Source organism: Trifolium pratense, linkage group LG6 (genome assembly GCF_020283565.1).
Source record: "Trifolium pratense cultivar HEN17-A07 linkage group LG6, ARS_RC_1.1, whole genome shotgun sequence".
Taxonomy (NCBI): Eukaryota; Viridiplantae; Streptophyta; class Magnoliopsida; order Fabales; family Fabaceae; genus Trifolium; species Trifolium pratense.
The window spans coordinates 44,991,185-45,010,141 of NC_060064.1; the positions used below are offsets into that span (position 1 = coordinate 44,991,185).

General features: G+C 36.3%; 1 protein-coding gene across 1 annotated transcript; it reads left to right on the forward strand.

Moving 5' to 3' along the window:
* Positions 1-373: 373 nt before the first annotated feature.
* Positions 374-17,684, forward strand: LOC123892367 (G-type lectin S-receptor-like serine/threonine-protein kinase At1g11300). The gene is made up of 16 exons (XM_045942154.1): positions 374-922; positions 1,213-1,420; positions 10,424-11,387; positions 11,502-11,609; positions 11,704-11,915; positions 11,993-12,203; positions 12,448-12,685; positions 12,753-12,903; positions 13,001-13,308; positions 14,330-15,633; positions 15,751-15,858; positions 15,937-16,145; positions 16,222-16,432; positions 16,584-16,821; positions 16,894-17,044; positions 17,146-17,684. The coding sequence occupies exons 3-16, from the start codon at positions 11,300-11,302 to the stop codon at positions 17,437-17,439; spliced, it is 3,831 nt and encodes a 1,276-aa protein (XP_045798110.1). The 5' UTR covers positions 374-922; positions 1,213-1,420; positions 10,424-11,299; the 3' UTR covers positions 17,440-17,684.
* Positions 17,685-18,957: the final 1,273 nt, after the last annotated feature.

Sequence of the window (18,957 nt, forward strand, 5' to 3'; positions counted from 1 at the left end):
CTTTTATCTCATGTAGGTCTGGATAAAATGGATGGAAGACAATATTTTGTCTCTCATTGATCAAGGAATATATGATCCTAGTCATCATAATTACATTTTAAGGTACATACATATAGGACTTTTGTGTGCGCAAGAACTTGCTGTAGATAGGCCCACTATGGCTGCAGTAATTTCTATGCTTAACAGTGAAACTGCATTACTTCCTCCTTCTAGTAAGCCTGCATTTATCCTGATGAAGAATATGTTGAATCCAAATGGGCCTGAAGAATGTCAAAGTGGTAGTTCCATCCATCAATAATATCAGTATTACAGATATCTATGGCAGATAGCACACTAAGGGCTCTAAGAAATGTTTTTGATTTTAATGGATATTTGGCCTATGTTAAGAAAATTGTAATTGATATGGTCTGTGGGATAAGAATAGATTTTTATTAATACAATAGACGCATGCATGATGTATTTTCCTTGATTGCCTATTTTTTTAGGGATTTACTTTTGCCACCCTACTGATTCTGGGTCGCACCCTGTGAAATTACCATACTACCCCTGACCGTTACTTAGGTCACAGAATAATGCCCGATACTCAAGTTACGCATGCGTAAAAATATTCAGAACTGCAAAGGACCACAGATTAACACCACAAACGGCACCCTACCACCAATTTTTAGCATTTCTACATCCGGTACCTAAGTCACGGTCAGACATTTTTAAAACTTCCGCGACTTAAGTCACGGCCGGTACAACGTATATAAGCAACGCGCCTCACCTTCTTCCCTCATTCTGTTAGTTTCAAAAACACAAATTTTACTCTAAAAATCGTCCAAAAACCCCAAAAATCGAAAACAACTCAAAATCCACTCATTTCTTCACCATTGTGCTCGGATTATACTCGCAAACATCATCCAACATCATACAATGGCAGGTTAGTTAATTTGTTCGGTTGAATTTACGTTTTTTCGAGTTTTTTTTATGAGTATTGTGCAAATCCGTGACATAAGTCACGGATTGGTGTTTTGCATGTTGTTAATTATGCAATTAAGCTTTTAATTTCGTGTTGTTGTTGATTGGTATGAATTTAAGATTAATTAGGCTAGGGTTTGCGTTTTGTTGATGTTTTATGTGACTGGTATATTCCGCGACCTAAGTCACGGATGTGTATTGATATTGTTGTGTTGTGATTTTTCTGAAAGACTTATATAATGCAATTGACAGGAACGGAAGAGGGTCTATCACGTCTCAGAGGAAAGGGCGCCACGGCATAATCTTTTTAAGAGATGTCAACACCATAGTCTGTTTATTGTTCTTCCTTAAAGAAGTGGATTTGCAAATAATAAAATATCTTATAACTTGCTATAGCAAGTTGAACAGGTGGTGCATGGTACACGACATCTAGAGTGGTGCACCCTAGTCTCCATCTTTGGTAAATATTCAGTGACTTTTATAGTTTATAGAATCATTGACTATTTATGAAGATACAGATAAACTATTTTATATTAAACTAGATGAGGTTGTATTTGAATAAAAAGAAAGAAAGATTCAAAGTTATACTTTTTAAAAACATTAGACAACTGATATTATTTGATTAATTATGCAGGTGCCTGACTTAAGTCAAATTTGAATAATGAAATTATTTCATATATTTAAGAGGATACAAGTTGATTTAATGAAATAAAAAAGACAGTCAAGGATAAAAAGAAAAGTGATAACCTTATGAAATAGTGAAATGTCTCAAACAACTTTTATTTTTAAAATGATAGAGATCTTCATAATCATGCATTACTTATGATTTTAGAGACTGTTGACTTTAAGAAGGAAGTCTCAAATCTTTATGTATCATAGTCTTGCTTTTAATCATATAATGAATCTCAGCTGCTGTTCAAATCTGTTTTCTGTTTCGTTCATTCTGTTTAGCTATTTGTTACACATTAGTATTGCCATAGACACCATAACATCATCCCAATTCATCAAGGACCCTGAAACTCTAATTTCCAAAGATGGTAACTTCACCTTTGGATTCTTTAGCCCTAAAAATTCTACAAACCGCTATGTTGGTGTTTTGATTGGCTACATTTTGCAAAAGCCAACCAGCCAGATGCTAGACTGAGATGCTGTAGCATTATAGTACAGCATACTGAAGCTCTGTTTTTCGTGCAGAATTTTTATTTCAAATCTGAGTCAAGATTTGCTTCAATTATATATTCAGGCACGTGCGTCTGGGCAAAACGAGCCTTGCTCAGCAAGTTTTATTGAAGTCGGCTGAAGGAAAGTTATTTAAAACAAAAATATAATTATATTATATTTTTAGCGTTTTTTTTGTTTGGTACAACATGAATTATATTTCTGGAAATAATTTAGGGTTGGCCACAATTCCTACAGCTGTGTTTGTCTGAAGACCTAGCTTGCCCATCAAGACAATTGAAGACTATAAATATGTGAAGCCTCAAGCTATTCTACTCATGTATTCTAAACCGTGTTCTTTACAAAGTGTGAGTTTTTAGGGTTTAGAGTTTGTGTCTTTTGTCAGCCTTTCTTGTGTCAATTTGATGCAAGTTTAGGACTGTGTTTTGGTTGTTAATTGTAAGCTACTCCTAAGCTTTGAAGCACGGAGTTAGCGTGTGTGATTCACTCAAAAGCTTTTAAGCAAGAGTGTGGTCTAGTTTCTAGGAGAGTGTCTCCATCTTGATTATTATTATTGACAGCAACATGGTACGTGTTGTTAGAGGGAATTTGGGACGGGGTCTCATTATCTAAGAGGTTCTTAGGTAGGATTGCACGGGTAGTGTCTAGGTGATAAGTCAAGTACCGGGTGTTGGTCGAGGGCTTTGAACTAGAGCTATTATAGTGGATTCATTCCTGGATTGGTATCCCCCAGAGTAGGTGACGTTGCACTGAACTGGGTTAACAACTATCTGTCTTATTTATTATTCTGCAATTTATTTATTTATTTCCTGTGTTCTGCGACTGTCTTGCTGCAACGTATGCTATAGCATCTTGTGCAGCATTGTGTTCACTGCGTGCCAGATTTCAATTGGTATCAGAGCAGGCACCCTTTCTGGTTATAGGGTGAGCTCCAGGGAGAATGTCTGGCAACATGGACAAAGAAGGAGGGCTTGTAAGCAGACCACCGCTTCTCGTTGGTGTCTCCAACTATGATTATTGGAAATCACGCATGATTGCTTTCCTAAAATCTATGGATAGCAAAACTTGGAAAGCTGTTCTAAAAGGATGGGACCCCCCTGTGGTCATGGACAAAGATGGAAAGCCAACACTTGAACTAAAAGCTGAGGAGGACTGGTCTAAAGAAGAAGATGAGCTTGCTTTGGGAAACTCAAAAGCATTATATGCATTATACAATGGGGTAGACAAACACATCTTCAAGCTGATCAAAAAATGTGTCTCAGCAAAGGAAGCTTGGAAGATTCTTGAAACTGTTCATGAAGGTACTCCTCAGGTAAAGATGTCTAAATTACAGATCCTTACTACTCAGTTTGAAAATTTACGTATGAAGGATGAGGAAACAATCCAAGATTTTCATATGACTATTCTAGATTATGATAATCAATTTGATTCTTTGGGGGAGAAAATTCCCGAAGAAAAGTTAGTAAGAAAAATGCTCAGATCTCTTCCAAAGAAATTTGATATGAAAGTCACAGCTATGGAAGAAGCCAAAAACATATCTCAGATGAAACTGGATGAACTGGTTGGATCACTCCAAACTTATGAAAGTGTTGCAAATGGAAGAAGTGAAAAGAAAAATAAGAGCATTGCCTTCTCATCTAAAAATAATGAAGAAGAACTGGAGGAGGATGAAGAATCTAATGAAAGTATCTCTGAAGCTATGGAATTGCTGGGAAAACAGTTCAACAAAGTTCTAAAACAAATGGACAAAAGACCCAGATCAAATTCTAAGAATGATGCTCCAGGCACTATGCGCAACATTGTGAATCAAGGAAAACCTAAGAGTGATGAAAAGTCAAGCTTAAACAAGAATATTCAATGTCATGAATGCGAGGGATATGGTCACATCAGACCTGAATGTCCAACATATCAGAAAAGAACGAAGAAAGGACTAACTGTCAGTTGGTCTGATGATGATGACTCAGAAGATGATACAGCATCTGTGACTGCTAAACATATCTCAGTCTTAACAGGTACTATTACATCTGATACAGAATCTTGTGATGGAGAGGTAACCTACGAAGAACTTGCTGATTCTTACAAAGAACTCTGCCTCAAGAGTGGAGAAATATGCAGAGTCATTGAGAAACAAAAGGTAACCATCAATCAATTGAAGGCAGAAAAATTTGAAAATATATCAAAGATGGATGAGCTCCAGAAGAAGGTAAATTATCTATCCTTTGATCTTGATGAAGCTAAGGAAGTCATTGAAAAATTAAATGCTGACATTTGGCGTTTGAGAAAATTCTCCGACATGTTGTATAAGGATGATGATCATCTTGATAAACTTCATAAAGCTGATGGTCAACTAGAAGAAATCTTAGAGAAAAATGTTCTAAAGCCTAAACATATTGGGCTTAGTTATGAGAATGTCAACAAACACAAAGGTTACAGCTCATATCTCACGTACATACATCCAAAAGAAACTCATAAGCAAAAGATGCCTCAACAGATGCTACAACATCATAAGCAACATCCCTTGTCAAAGAACAAAAGAAAACATCACTCTTGGATATGTCACTACTGTGGTAGAAAAGGGCATATAAGACCTTTTTGTTACAAATTGTTTGGATACCCTAACAGGCATCATCAGCCTAAACCAGTTTCCACAACTGCCTCCACTCAACAAGAATGGAAACCTAAAGGTAAGAATGTGAAGACCAATGATGGTACTCAACTTGAGAAGAAGATTACTGCTCTGGTTGCTCACACATCACTTAGAGCTTCATCAAGGGAAGACTGGTATTTCGATAGTGGTTGTTCAAGACACATGACCGGAATTGGAAAATTTCTTGTTGATTTAAAGTCTTACTCAACTAGTTTTGTAACTTGTGGTAATGGTACTAAAGGAGAAATTGTTGGTATAGGGGAGCTCAACAGTAATAGCTTGCCTAAACTAAGCAATGTGTTGTTAGTAAAAGGATTGACTGCAAATTTAATAAGCATCAGTCAATTATGCGACCAAGGGATGAAGGTAAACTTCACCAAGTCTGAATGTTTGGTTACAAATGATGAGGGTGAAATTTTGATGAGGGGCGTCAGATCAAAAGACAACTGCTACTTATGGGTTCCCCAAGAAGAGGCAAATGTGTCTACATGCTTAATCACGAAAGAAGATGAAATAAAATTGTGGCACCAAAAACTTGGTCATCTCAACCTAAGAAGCATGAAGAAAGCTATACCTGAAGAAGCCATCAAGGGCTTGCCAAATCTCAAGATCGAAGAAGGAAGCATTTGTGGTGAATGTCAAATTGGAAAACAAACCAAGAAGCCACATCCAAAGCTGCAGCATCTTACCACTACCAGAGTTCTTGAGCTTCTACACATGGATTTGATGGAACCTATGCAAACTGAAAGCTTAGGAGGAAAAAGGTATGCCTATGTTGTTGTAAATGATTTCTCTAGATATACCTGGATAAATTTTATTGGAAAGAAATCAGAGACCTTTGACGTATTCAAAGATCTATGTATTCTACTTCAAAGAGAGAAAAACAATGTTGTGTTAAGGATCAGAAGTGATCATGGAAAGGAGTTTGAAAACTCTAGATTCTCTGACTTTTGTGCCTCTGAAGGCATCATCCATGAATTTTCATCTCTCATTACACCACAACAAAATGGTGTAGTAGAAAGAAAGAATAGAATTATACAAGAGTCTGCAAGAGTAATGTTACATGCAAAGAAACTCTCTCTTGGTTTTTGGGCAGAAGCTATGAACACTGCTTGTCATATTCATAATCGTGTCACCTTGAGATCTGGAACTACATCTACTCTGTATGAATTGTGGAAAGGTAGAAAACCTACTCTTAAGTACTTTCATGTGTTTGGAAGTAAATGTTATATCTTGTCTGATAGAGAACCAAGAACTAAAATGGATCCTAAAAGTGATGAAGGCATATTCTTGGGATACTCAACAAATAGCAGAGCCTACAGAGTATATAACTACATAACCAAAACCATGATGGAATCTATAAATGTAGTAATAGATGGTATTTCAAGTGAAGTTGTGAAAGATGATACAGAAGATGCTACAACATCTATAACAGGTGGTGTAGATTGTGAAACTACTAATGAATCAAAGAATGATATAGAGGTTACTGCATCTGAACAAATCTCTGCTACTCCAAAGAAAGGACCTTCTACTCGTACTCAAAAGAATCATCCTACAGACCTGATTATTGGTAATCCCAATCAAGGAATTACTACTAGAAGGACACTTGACTTAGTTTCTAATGCTTGTTTTGTTTCTAAGTTTGAACCCAGAAATGTGATGGAAGCCCTCACTGATGAGTTTTGGATAAATGCTATGCAAGAAGAGCTAAATCAGTTCAAGAAGAATGAAGTTTGGGACTTAGTTCCTAGACCAGAAAATACTAATGTGATTGGTACCAAGTGGGTCTACAAGAACAAGTCTATGCTAGAGGGGTATTGTAATGCTGATTGGGCAGGTTGTGCAGATGATAGAAAAGGCACCTCAGGAGCTTGTTTCTTTTTAGGCAACAATCTTATATCCTGGTTCAGCAAGAAACAAAAGTGTGTATCTTTATCTACAGCTGAAGCAGAGTACATAGCTGCTGGTAGTAGCTGTTCCCAACTATTATGGATGAAACAAATGTTGTTGGAGTACAATGTGGTACAAGATGCTATGGCATTGTACTGTGATAACCTTAGTGCAATCAATATTTCAAAGCATATTGATATTAGGCACCATTTTATCAGAGATCTTGTTGAAGAAGGTATTATAACTCTTGAGCATATTGCCACTGAAGAACAACTGGCTGATATTTTTACCAAGGCTCTAGATGCGGTCCAATTTGAAAAATTGCGAGGCAAACTTGGGATTTGCCTATCTGAAGAGTTATAGCAATTATTGCAAGTGTGGAGTGCAGTTTTCTTTTCAATTTATTTAGTAATGCACGCTATTATGGGTAATGTTGAAACATCTGAAGATTTGGTAACAATTTTGTGTCTGTTGATGATAAAGATGTTTCTTGTGGTGAGAAAGTGTTTGTTAGTAGAAGTTATGTGGTGTTCTCCCCTGCTGTATTTAACAAATTCTAAGGAAGGAGATGGAAAAGAAGAAGATGTTACTATTGGTGATGATATTGACTTTATGTTGGAACATGTAAAGAAGAGTGTTCCTGAGAAGGATGCTGCACATGATGCTACAACATCTGCAGCACAGGAAAATTTGGAGAACATAATTGTACCTCAATCTCCAGATAATGTTATTATCCCTGATAAAGGGAAGTATTCTGATAGTAACACTGCTGTGATCTCTCAGTCTGATGAGAGTTTGAATACTTTGTCTGTGCATGATGAATCTGCTAAGAAAGATAATAATGCAGATTCCAATGTTATTGATGTGGACAATCTCACTCTTACAGAGAGGACTCCTGCTCCTAGTACTAGGAAGTTAAGGAGCAATGCTGGTAAAGGTGTAGCTGTTTCTAATGTTCCTGTCAAGACTGCCAAGGAAAAGAAAATCTATGGTCTTAAAAGACAGTGGAGTAAGATTACTAGGCCCTCTGAGCCAAAGAAGAAGCTCTTGAGGAGGAAGACTATTTCCTCTAGTGATTCAGAGTTTGAGGAAGACCAACATGCTACTGCATCGCCTGCAGCATCCTCAAAGAAGTCTGTGAAGAAAAAGAGGATCCCTCAAGATGTATCCCCTGTACCCATTGACAACATTTCCTTTCCTCGTTTTTGAAAATGTTGACAGGTGGAAATTTTTGATAAAAAGAAGGCATGTTGTGGAAAGGAATTTAAGTGAAGATTTTTTACAATGCCAAAAGCTTGTTGATTTGATTAATGCAGCTGGATTGATGAAAACTGCAACTGGGCTCCAACTACTCATTCCAATACTGTGGCTACAGGTTTGGCTCGGTTTATATATGTTGTAGGGACCAGATCACCTTTTGCCTTTGGTTCTTATATTCTTGATGAAATTGTTCTGCATGACTGTCTGAGGGTACACATGCTGCAGACTGTGCTGCATCATCTGTCAATCAGTCAACTGATGTTTTGCCTAGGAAGCAAATGATTGTTGACCTCAAGGTGTTTTCCAATGTCAATCCTGGTGTTCTTGATGATAGTGCAGGTGGTGATACTAAGGTAGAGGAGGAGGACTCTGACGCAAGTCCTTCTATGTGCCTTGCTTATGCTTTATTTGCATGTCCTTTTGGATTTTAATTTTGTGGGCTACGCCCTGATGCTCTCTGGATTGTAACATGCACAATCCATGTCTTTTGGCTCCGACACTCCAGGTTCTGTTTGCCATGATGGTCTGTCATATGCACTTTATGAGTTCCTATGCTCTGATTCTCTCTGCACTCTATGTTTCTCTATGATCTGATAACTCTGTGGAAGTTCTGCTCCTACTGTGTGATACTGACTTTATTTGTCAGAATTTATGGCTAAAAAGGGGGAGTAATATCTGTTGTGCATGATGTGATGCATAATGCTATAGCATCTAGTATAGCATGTCTGTTCTATGTGATATGCAAGTTTTGAGGGGGAGTGAAGTTTATGCATATATTGAGGGGGAGTAGGTAGAATTTATTTATAGCATGTCTGTTCTATGTGATATGCAAGTTTTGAGGGGGAGTGAAGTTTATGCATATATTGAGGGGGAGTAGGTAGAATTTATTTTTCTACTACTTATGATATGCATGCTTATATAGGAATTTATGCAGTGAAGTTTATGCATATATTGAGGGGGAGTAGGTAGAATTTATTTTTCTACTACTTATGATATGCATGCTTATATAGGAATTTATTTTTCCTATTCTCTGTGGCGTTGCTTAATTATTAAGGAGTTTATCTCTCCGATCTTGAATCCACTATGTGAGAGTTTATTTCTCTCTATCTATACTTTGAGGCTAAGATGTGTTATGTTCCGCTGTTGCATGCCTCTGATGCTTACGTGCTAGCTATCTATTCATCTGATGAATTTATTTACTCTCTTTCCTAGTTGTGTGCGTATGTTGACTCGAAGGAAAGTTTAAATAGCTTAGCATCGTTCTACTTTCTTTCCTAGTTGTGTGCTTATGTTGACTCGAAGGAAAGCTTAGACTGTATCTCTCTATGAACTGGCCTAAGGTTGTTTTAGCCAAAATTTGCCAAAGGGGGAGATTGTTGGTGTTTTGATTGGCTACATTTTGCAAAAGCCAACCAGCCAGATGCTAGACTGAGATGCTGTAGCATTATAGTACAGCATACTGAAGCTCTGTTTTTCGTGCAGAATTTTTATTTCAAATCTGAGTCAAGATTTGCTTCAATTATATATTCAGGCACGTGCGTCTGGGCAAAACAAGCCTTGCTCAGCAAGTTTTATTGAAGTCGGCTGAAGGAAAGTTATTTAAAACAAAAATATAATTATATTATATTTTTAGCGTTTTTTTTGTTTGGTACAACATGAATTATATTTCTGGAAATAATTTAGGGTTGACCACAATTCCTACAGCTGTGTTTGTCTGAAGACCTAGCTTGCCCATCAAGACAATTGAAGACTATAAATATGTGAAGCCTCAAGCTATTCTACTCATGTATTCTAAACCGTGTTCTTTACAAAGTGTGAGTTTTTAGGGTTTAGAGTTTGTGTCTTTTGTCAGCCTTTCTTGTGTCAATTTGATGCAAGTTTAGGACTGTGTTTTGGTTGTTAATTGTAAGCTACTCCTAAGCTTTGAAGCACGGAGTTAGCGTGTGTGATTCACTCAAAAGCTTTTAAGCAAGAGTGTGGTCTAGTTTCTAGGAGAGTGTCTCCATCTTGATTATTATTATTGACAGCAACATGGTACGTGTTGTTAGAGGGAATTTGGGACGGGGTCTCATTATCTAAGAGGTTCTTAGGTAGGATTGCACGGGTAGTGTCTAGGTGATAAGTCAAGTACCGGGTGTTGGTCGAGGGCTTTGAACTAGAGCTATTATAGTGGATTCATTCCTGGATTGGTATCCCCCAGAGTAGGTGACGTTGCACTGAACTGGGTTAACAACTATCTGTCTTATTTATTATTCTGCAATTTATTTATTTATTTCCTGTGTTCTGCGACTGTCTTGCTGCAACGTATGCTATAGCATCTTGTGCAGCATTGTGTTCACTGCGTGCCAGATTTCACGCTATGTTGGAATTTGGTGGAAGTCTCGTTCTACAGTCATATGGGTGGCTAACAGAAACCGACCACTGAATGAATCTAATGGGATTGTCACAATATCTGAAAATGGAAACCTTGTGGTATTAAATGGACAGGAACAAGTCATTTGGTCATCAAATGTTTCCAACATAGCATCCAATACAACTTCCCAGTTTTCGGAGTTCGGTAATCTTGTTCTCTTGGAGAGCACAACTGGAAACATCTTATGGCAAAGTATTCAGCAACCTTCAGATACATTACTTCCTGGTACGAAACTTTCTATCAACAAAAGAACAGGTGAAAAAATTAGACTACAATCATGGAAAAGCCCTTTTGATCCATCTGTTGGGAGTTTCTCTTCTAGTATTGTTGAACGCCGAAATATACTTGAAGTGTTTATTTGGAATGAAACTCGACCGTACTGGCGTAGTGGTCCCTGGAATGGTGGAGTCTTTACAGGAATATCAACTAAGACACATGCACATTTTTACGGTTTTCAAAGCGGAAATGATGGAGAAGGGAATATAAATCTATATTATACGATCCCAAATGGCGAGGCATTTGTGATGTATGTCCTGAAATCACAAGGAGAAATAGAATCAACATTGTGGGACGATGCGAGGAAAGAAATGCAAGTTACATGGGCTAGCCGAGAATCGGAGTGTGACATTTATGGTATATGTGGGGTATATGCAAGCTGTAGTTCACTGAGTTCACCAATCTGCACCTGTTTGAAAGAATTTGAACCCAAGACCGTACAAGAATGGAATAGAAACAATTGGACTGGTGGATGTGTTAGGAGAACACCTTTGCAGTGTGAAAGGGTCAACAATAAAACCACGAGTACAAAGGAAGACGGGTTTTTGAAATTGCAGATGGTTAAAGTACCAGATTTTGCAGAAGGTGTTTCTGTTACCCCAGACATATGCCGAAGCTCATGCTTGCATAATTGCTCTTGCGTTGCGTAAGCTCATGATTCTGGGATTGGCTGTATGTCTTGGACTAGTAATCTACTTGATATAAAACAACTCGAAAGTGGAGGACTTGATCTATATGTTCGTGTAGCCGATGCAGAACCTGGTAAGCTCAACTTGTTTGTTAAAGCATTTGAAACATAGTTCCTTAACATGATTGTTTCTCTTTGTTTTCGATTGACTTTCTTATATTTTAAATTTAAATTTTCCCTATTTACAGATAGAGGGAGAAACAAAACTATCATCATTACACTCCCAGTGATAATAGGAATTCTCATAATTGTCCTTTTTGCATATATCATGTGGAGAAGGACTTCAAAAAACTCAGGTAATGTACAATCTTACTGGATTCAAATATAGTTATATAGTTTTAATTTTTTATTGGTATACGAGCTAAGGTCAAATTATGTTTTTAACTACAGATAAATCAACAAGGAAAAAGAACAAAAGTTTCCGACTATTTAATAAAGGTAGAATATCAGAACAAAATAATAATGACAAGGTCATTGGAGGACTATCCCAAGTTAAACTACAAGAGCTAATACTATTTGACTTTGGAAAGCTTGCTACCGCTACAAACAACTTCGACTGGTCCAACAAACTTGGGCAGGGTGGTTTTGGTCCAGTATACATGGTACTGTAAATACATTAATGTCTGAATCCATTATCTATAGATTATAGTAGTTGTTTTCGCTTACTATTGTATTTCAGGGGAAACTGCAAGATGGTCAAGAAATAGCAGTTAAAAGACTTTCTAGAGCATCTGGCCAAGGGTTGGAAGAATTCATGAATGAAGTAGTTGTTCTTTGTAAGCTACAACACCGCAATCTTGTGAAACTTCTTGGCTGCTGTATTGAAGGCGATAAAAAGATGTTGGTGTATGAGTATATGTCAAACAAAAGTTTGGATGCATTTATCTTTGGTTAGTTCTTCGAAGCTCCCTTTGCTACTTTCTCATACAATTCCATACTTTCAAGTTTCCTTTTTTTAAGTTGGTACAAAATATTTAAAGAATAAGCAATTGCTTCACAGCGAGCGAGCTTTTTGAAAGCTTGATAATATACTGATTTTGATGTTCAGTTCATCTTTTAATATTTCACCAAATAAAAAACTTCATCTTTTAATATTATGTTCAAAATAGTATTAATGCCACCCTTATTTTTTAGATTCATCGAAAAATAAACTACTAGATTGGAGGACACGATATAGCATCATAGAAGGAATAGCTCGAGGATTGCTATATCTTCACAGGGATTCTAGACTAAGAATTATACATAGAGATTTGAAGGCAAGTAATATATTGTTAGATGAGGAGCTGAATCCAAAAATATCAGATTTTGGTATGGCTAGAATCTTTGGAGGGAGAGAAGATCAAGCCAACACTACTAGAGTTGTTGGAACTTAGTAAGTGTGCCTTCCTTGTCCTTATAGTGTAAATACTTGGAGAATAATATTTTACATTTTAACGCAGTGGCTATATGTCTCCTGAATATGCAATGCAAGGACTATTTTCGGAGAAATCAGATGTTTTTAGCTTTGGTGTTTTGATACTTGAGATCGTTAGTGGGAGAAGAAACTCAAGCTTTTATGACAATGAGCATGCTCTAAGCCTTTTAGGATTTGTAAGCCTTCAATGGTTCATTTCGGACTCTATATGAGGCAGTTTTTCCTTTTGCAGATACAATTTCCAAATGTCTGACTTTTTGGTTTTTTATTTAGGTCTGGATACATTGGCGTGAAGGAAGTATTTTATCTTTAATAGATCCTGAAATATATGATCACAGTGATCATAATTATATTTCAAGATGCATACATATAGGGCTGTTGTGTGTACAAGAACTTGCTTTAGACAGGCCTAATATGGCTGCTGTAATTTCTATGCTTATCAGCGAGGCTGCATTTCTTCCTCCTCCTAGTCAGCCTGCTTTCATCTTGAGGCAGAATATGTTGAATTCAAAGTCGCCCGATGAAAATCAAAATGTTCTATCTATCAATAGGGTCAGTATTACGGACATATCTGGCAGATAGTATAGCACACTAAGAACTCTTAGAAAGGATTTTGAAGTCAATTGATATGTGCTCAATACTAGAATTTTTGTTAATTGATACGATTTGTGAGAAAAGAAAACTCTACTGTAATTGAAGATGCAAAAGGTCTAATCCTTTTTATTTTGTTGCCTATTTGTTGTCATATTATTATAACAAAGCTGGGTTGTTAGTTTTCGTTAACATGCCTGATAATGTTGAATGCAAAGTTATCTAAAACATGTGATAGGTTATGCTTCATCAAGAACGCATTTACTCATGCAATACATTGATAATTAACTGTCCAGTGCTTAAAATTCAATTCTCGGGAACAAGTTAGAAATTCTGAACAATCTCCTGCTGAAGGTCAATATGATTCAAGCACTAGTTTTAGACGGATCATCTTGCTTATTGCAGGTTTTCATCTCAAAACCGTGGATACATGCATGTTGATAATAGTTAATATTCTCAAAATTAGTACCGTATAATAATAATAATAACAGTAATATGACAAATCTTTAACACAAATTTACAATAACAAACTTGCAGGACCGCATACTTCAGACTGTTGCGCTCATACATATAAGTCAGAAACTTATGAATAAAAATCAAATACAACATTTTCAAAGTTAATTTTTAGTATGGAATATACAATGAATAATGAACCTAATGTCACAATCAGTTAAGGCTTATGATCAAATATTCTGTGTTTTTGTTTTACTCATAATAGGATAATCATACTTACGTGTATCATTATCCAGTGGGATTGTCAAAAGCTCCTGTTATTAATTTATCAATTACTTGAGACAACCGCCGCCGCAGGCAAATTTGATTGAATACAGAAATGAAAAAGACAGTCCAACTTGATTTAATCAAATAAAAACGATAGTCAATGAAACCTTAATAAGCAGTGAAATGTCTGAAACAACTTATATTGAGACTGTTGACTTTAATGAGAAAGTCTAATCTTTATGAATAAGAAAGAGTGACTGTTAATGCATTATAGTGTAACTGTTGATCATATACTACTCATCTCAGATTCTCAGTAATGGATTTCAGCTGCTGTTCAAAGCTGTTCTTTGTTTTGTTCATGCTGTTTTTGTATTTGTTACAAGTTAGTATTGCCTTAGACACTATCACATCATCTCAATTCATCAAGGATCCTGATACTCTACTCTCCAAAGATGGTAACTATTCCTTGGGATTCTTTAGCCCTGAAAATTCTACAAATCGCTACGTTGGAATTTGGTGGAAGTCTCGATCCACAAACGTTTGGGTGGCAAACAGAAACAAACCATTGAATGATTCTAATGGGATTGTCAAAATATCTGAAGATGGTAATCTTGTGGTGTTGAACGGACAGAAACAAGTCATATGGTCATCGAATGTTTCCAACATAGCATCCAATACCACATCTCAGTTTTTGGACTTTGGTAACCTTGTCCTTATGGAGAGCACAACTGGTAACACCTTATGGAATAGTATTCAGCATCCTTCGGATACATTACTTCCTGGTACGAAACTTTCTATGAGCAAAAGAACAGGTGAGAAAATCATACTAAGATCATGGAAAAGCCCTTCTGATCCATCTGTTGGGAGTTTCTCTGCTAGTTTTGTTGAGAACCGAAATATAATTCAAGTGTTTATATGGAATGAAAATCAACCATACTGGCGCAGTGGTCCTTATAATGGTCGGGTCCTTACAAGGATAGATACTATGACAGCTACATATTTTAAGGGTTTTGAAGGCGGAGATGATGGAAATGGGAATATTATTATATATTATACAATCCCAGATGGTTTGGATTTCTTAATCTATAACCTGAATTCACAAGGAAATTTAGATGAAACATTGTGGGATGATAAGAAGAAAGAATTGCAAGTTACATGGACTAGCCGAAAATCAGATTGTGATGTTTACGGTATATGTGGGGCATTTGCAAGTTGTAGTTCATTGAGCATACCAATATGCAGTTGTTTGAAAGGATTTGAACCGAGAAACATACAAGAATGGAACAGAAACAACTGGACTGGTGGTTGTGTTAGGAGGACGCCTTTGCAGTGCGAAAGGGTCATCAACAAAACCACGACTACAAAGAAAGATGGGTTTTTTAAATTGCAGGCAGTTAAAGTTCCAGATTTTGCCGAAGGCTCAGCTGTTACACCAGATATATGCCGAAGCTTATGCTTGGAGAATTGTTCTTGCACTGCGTACTCTAACGGTGCTGGGATTGGCTGTATGTCTTGGACGGGGAATTTAATTGACATAGAACATCTCCAAACAGGAGGACTTGATCTATATTTTCGCGTAGCCCATGAAGATCTTGGTATGCTCTATGTTATGTATGTTAAATAATTTGAAACATTGTTTATTAACTTTATTCTATCTCTTTTGTTTTGATTGATTTTGTTATGTTTCAAAATTTAAATTTCCCTTTATACAGATAGCAGAGGAAACAAAACAATCATCATTACAATTTCAGCGATAATAGGAACTCTCACAATTTCCATTTGTGCCTATATCATGTGGAGAAGGACTTCAAAAAACACAGGTAGTATACCATACTAATGGATTCAAATGTAGTTTTATTGGTACAGGAGCTAATATCAAATTATGTTTTTCACTCCAGCTAAACTGTGGCACTCTATCAAATCAAAAAGGGTAACGGACATCAAAGCTTTTCGACTATTTTATAAAGGTGGAACATCAGAAGTTCATACAAGTGGCGACACAATAGATGAGCTATTACTATTTGATTTTGAAAAGCTTGCAACCGCCACAAATAACTTTGACTTGTCCAACAAACTTGGACAGGGTGGTTTTGGTCCAGTATACAAGGTAGTGTCAATAGTAATACAATAATATCTGAAACCATTGTGTGTAGTAGTTGTTTTCCCTTACTATTTTGTTTCAGGGGAAACTGCAAGATGGTCAAGAAATAGCAGTTAAAAGACTTTCTAGAGCATCTGGCCAAGGGCTGGAAGAATTCATGAATGAAGTTGCGGTCCTTTGTAAGCTTCAACACCGTAATCTTGTAAGACTTCTTGGCTGTTGTGTTGACGGTGATGAAAAGATGTTGATGTATGAGTACATGCCAAACAAAAGTTTGGATGCACTTATATTTGGTTAGTTTTTTGAAGTACCCTTTTGCTCTAATTCATATACAATTCCATACTTTCACAGCCAGTGAGTCATACTAATGGTGTGAATATGATTACTACACTTAATATTTTAATATTATGTTCAAAATAGTATTAACGCCACAATTATTTTTAGATCCATCAAAAAGTAAACTCCTCGACTGGAGGACACGGTATAGCATTATAGAAGGAATAGCTCGAGGATTGTTGTATCTTCACAGAGATTCAAGACTAAGAATTATACATAGAGATTTGAAAGTAAGTAATATCTTGTTAGACGAGGCGCTGAATCCAAAAATATCTGACTTTGGTATGGCTAGAATCTTTGGAGGGAGAGAAGATCATGCAAATACTAATAGGGTTGTCGGAACCTAGTAAGTGTGTTTTTCCTCACTCATCACTCTAGCATAAATACCTGGTGAGTAAATTTTCATATCATAATGCAGTGGCTATATGTCTCCCGAATATGCAATGGAAGGTCTCTTTTCAGAGAAATCAGATGTTTTTAGCTTTGGTGTTTTGATACTAGAGATCATTATTGGTAGAAGGAACTCAAGCTTTTATGACAACGAGCTTGCTCTGAATCTCTTAGGATTTGTAAGCCATAACAGTTCATTTCTGGCTCAAAAACATGCTATTTTTTCGTTTTGATTATACAATTTACAAATATCTGAAATTTGATTTTGCGTTTCGTTTAGGTTTGGATTCATTGGAGGGAAGACAATATTTTATTGTTACTAGAACCAGAAATATATGATCATAATGATCATACGAATATTTTGAGATGCATACATATAGGACTTTTATGTGTACAAGAATCAGCTGTAGACAGGCCTACTATGGCTGCCGTGATTTCTATGCTTAACGGTGAGGTTGCATCTCTTCCTCCTCCAAATGAACCTGCATTCATCCTGAGGCAGAATATCAATCCGCTGCCCGAAGAAAAGGAAAGCATTAATAAAGTCAGTATTACAGAAGTATCTGGCAGATAGCACACTAAGGACTCTAAGATAGCATTTTGAGGTCAATGGATATATGGTAAATACTAAAATGTTTGTTAATGTATATAATTTGTGAGAAAATTAAACTCTGTTGTAATGGAAGACATTCATGTGGCTCTTTGTGTGTGCAAGATCTTTTGAAAGACACACAGTATGTCATATTAGTAATGACTTTATGTATCTTCAATTCAGAATTAATTTAGAATGAATGCTCCATCCAGAATTGATTTAGTCAAGAGTTCAGATTCAATTACTACATTGAAAATTATGTTGCCTTGTTCATTGTTTATGTGTTAAGAGTTCCACATTTGTCGTAAGATGACTTCGAAATATATTTATAAGTGGGGGGAAATTTTCACCTTACAAGTCGGTTTTGTAAGGTTGAGTGGAGTGTAAGATAGCATTTGAGAGGTGCTTGACAACAGTAAAGTTATTTTCAGTTAAGGCTGATTCGTTTAGGAAAACCTGAGTTCGAATCATGACTAGAATAAGCATTGGTCCATCTTTATTTCTCTTTCGTCTAAACTCTGAATTATCTAATGCTCGACCCTTTCACCTGGGAACTAGGTGGGCGAAGACAAAAAGAAAACGCCTTTGCTGTTGAGTTATAAGTGTCCTTGGTGGCCACATGAATCAGATTAATGATGGAGACTTCAATATATACTACTGCCTAACTTTACAAAATGTATTGACAATAAAATGGCATATTTAGTTTGTCCAAAAAAAATGGCATATTTAGTCTCTCACAATTTGAAACTTGAAACACACGGGACAGTTACTACAAAATAAGTAAATTTGAAATTAACAGGTTAGTAACTTCTTATATAACACTTCCTTCACTCCAAAACTTTGGTTGTTTAACTATTTTAGTTTTGTTTCAAAATCTCGGGTGTTGTTTTTGTTGCTATAAAATTAGTTCTTTACCTTATTGTGTCTAAATTTTTTCTTCATACTATAAATTTATGTGTTGCGATCATAGTTACAATATTGACTCAAGTGCATAGAGAACTGCGCACCAGTTCGCAGCATTTTTGCAAACTGGTTCCCTAAATTCCTATAAAATTCATAGAAACAGACGTACCAAGCATACCAGAGAGGCAAAACCAATAAGATAAAACCCAATTAAAAAACTAGTAATTAACTATTATACGGATACTCACATTGGGAATCGTTCATCTCAATAATAAAACGAGGGATCACTCGACCACAAGTGCATGCAAGTACTCTGTTGTACATTGTAATTGTACATTGAAACCACATTCTACCCTCTTATTTATAGGGAAGCTACCTCTCAAGTTTTACAAAACTATCATATACGTTTAATAATAGTAAGTGCATTTTTGTTGTTGGCGGGTCATCCACCCACATTCTAAGTGTTTTTAGCTAATCAAAACACTCTAAAAAATAATTTTTTTTTTTACTATCTCAAAGTCTATAGGTTATATTATACCTAAAATGAAGATAAATTATAGACTTAACTACACATTTAGTCCCTTACGTTTATTTTAA

Coding starts and splice junctions, on each gene's coding strand:
- LOC123892367 (XM_045942154.1), top strand. CDS start 11,300: ATGTCTTGGACTAGTAATCTACTTGATATAAAACAACTCGAAAGTGGA. Junction 15,634..15,750: donor CGTAGCCCATGAAGATCTTG/GTATGCTCTATG, acceptor CCCTTTATACAG/ATAGCAGAGGAAACAAAACA. Junction 16,433..16,583: donor TTTGGATGCACTTATATTTG/GTTAGTTTTTTG, acceptor AATTATTTTTAG/ATCCATCAAAAAGTAAACTC.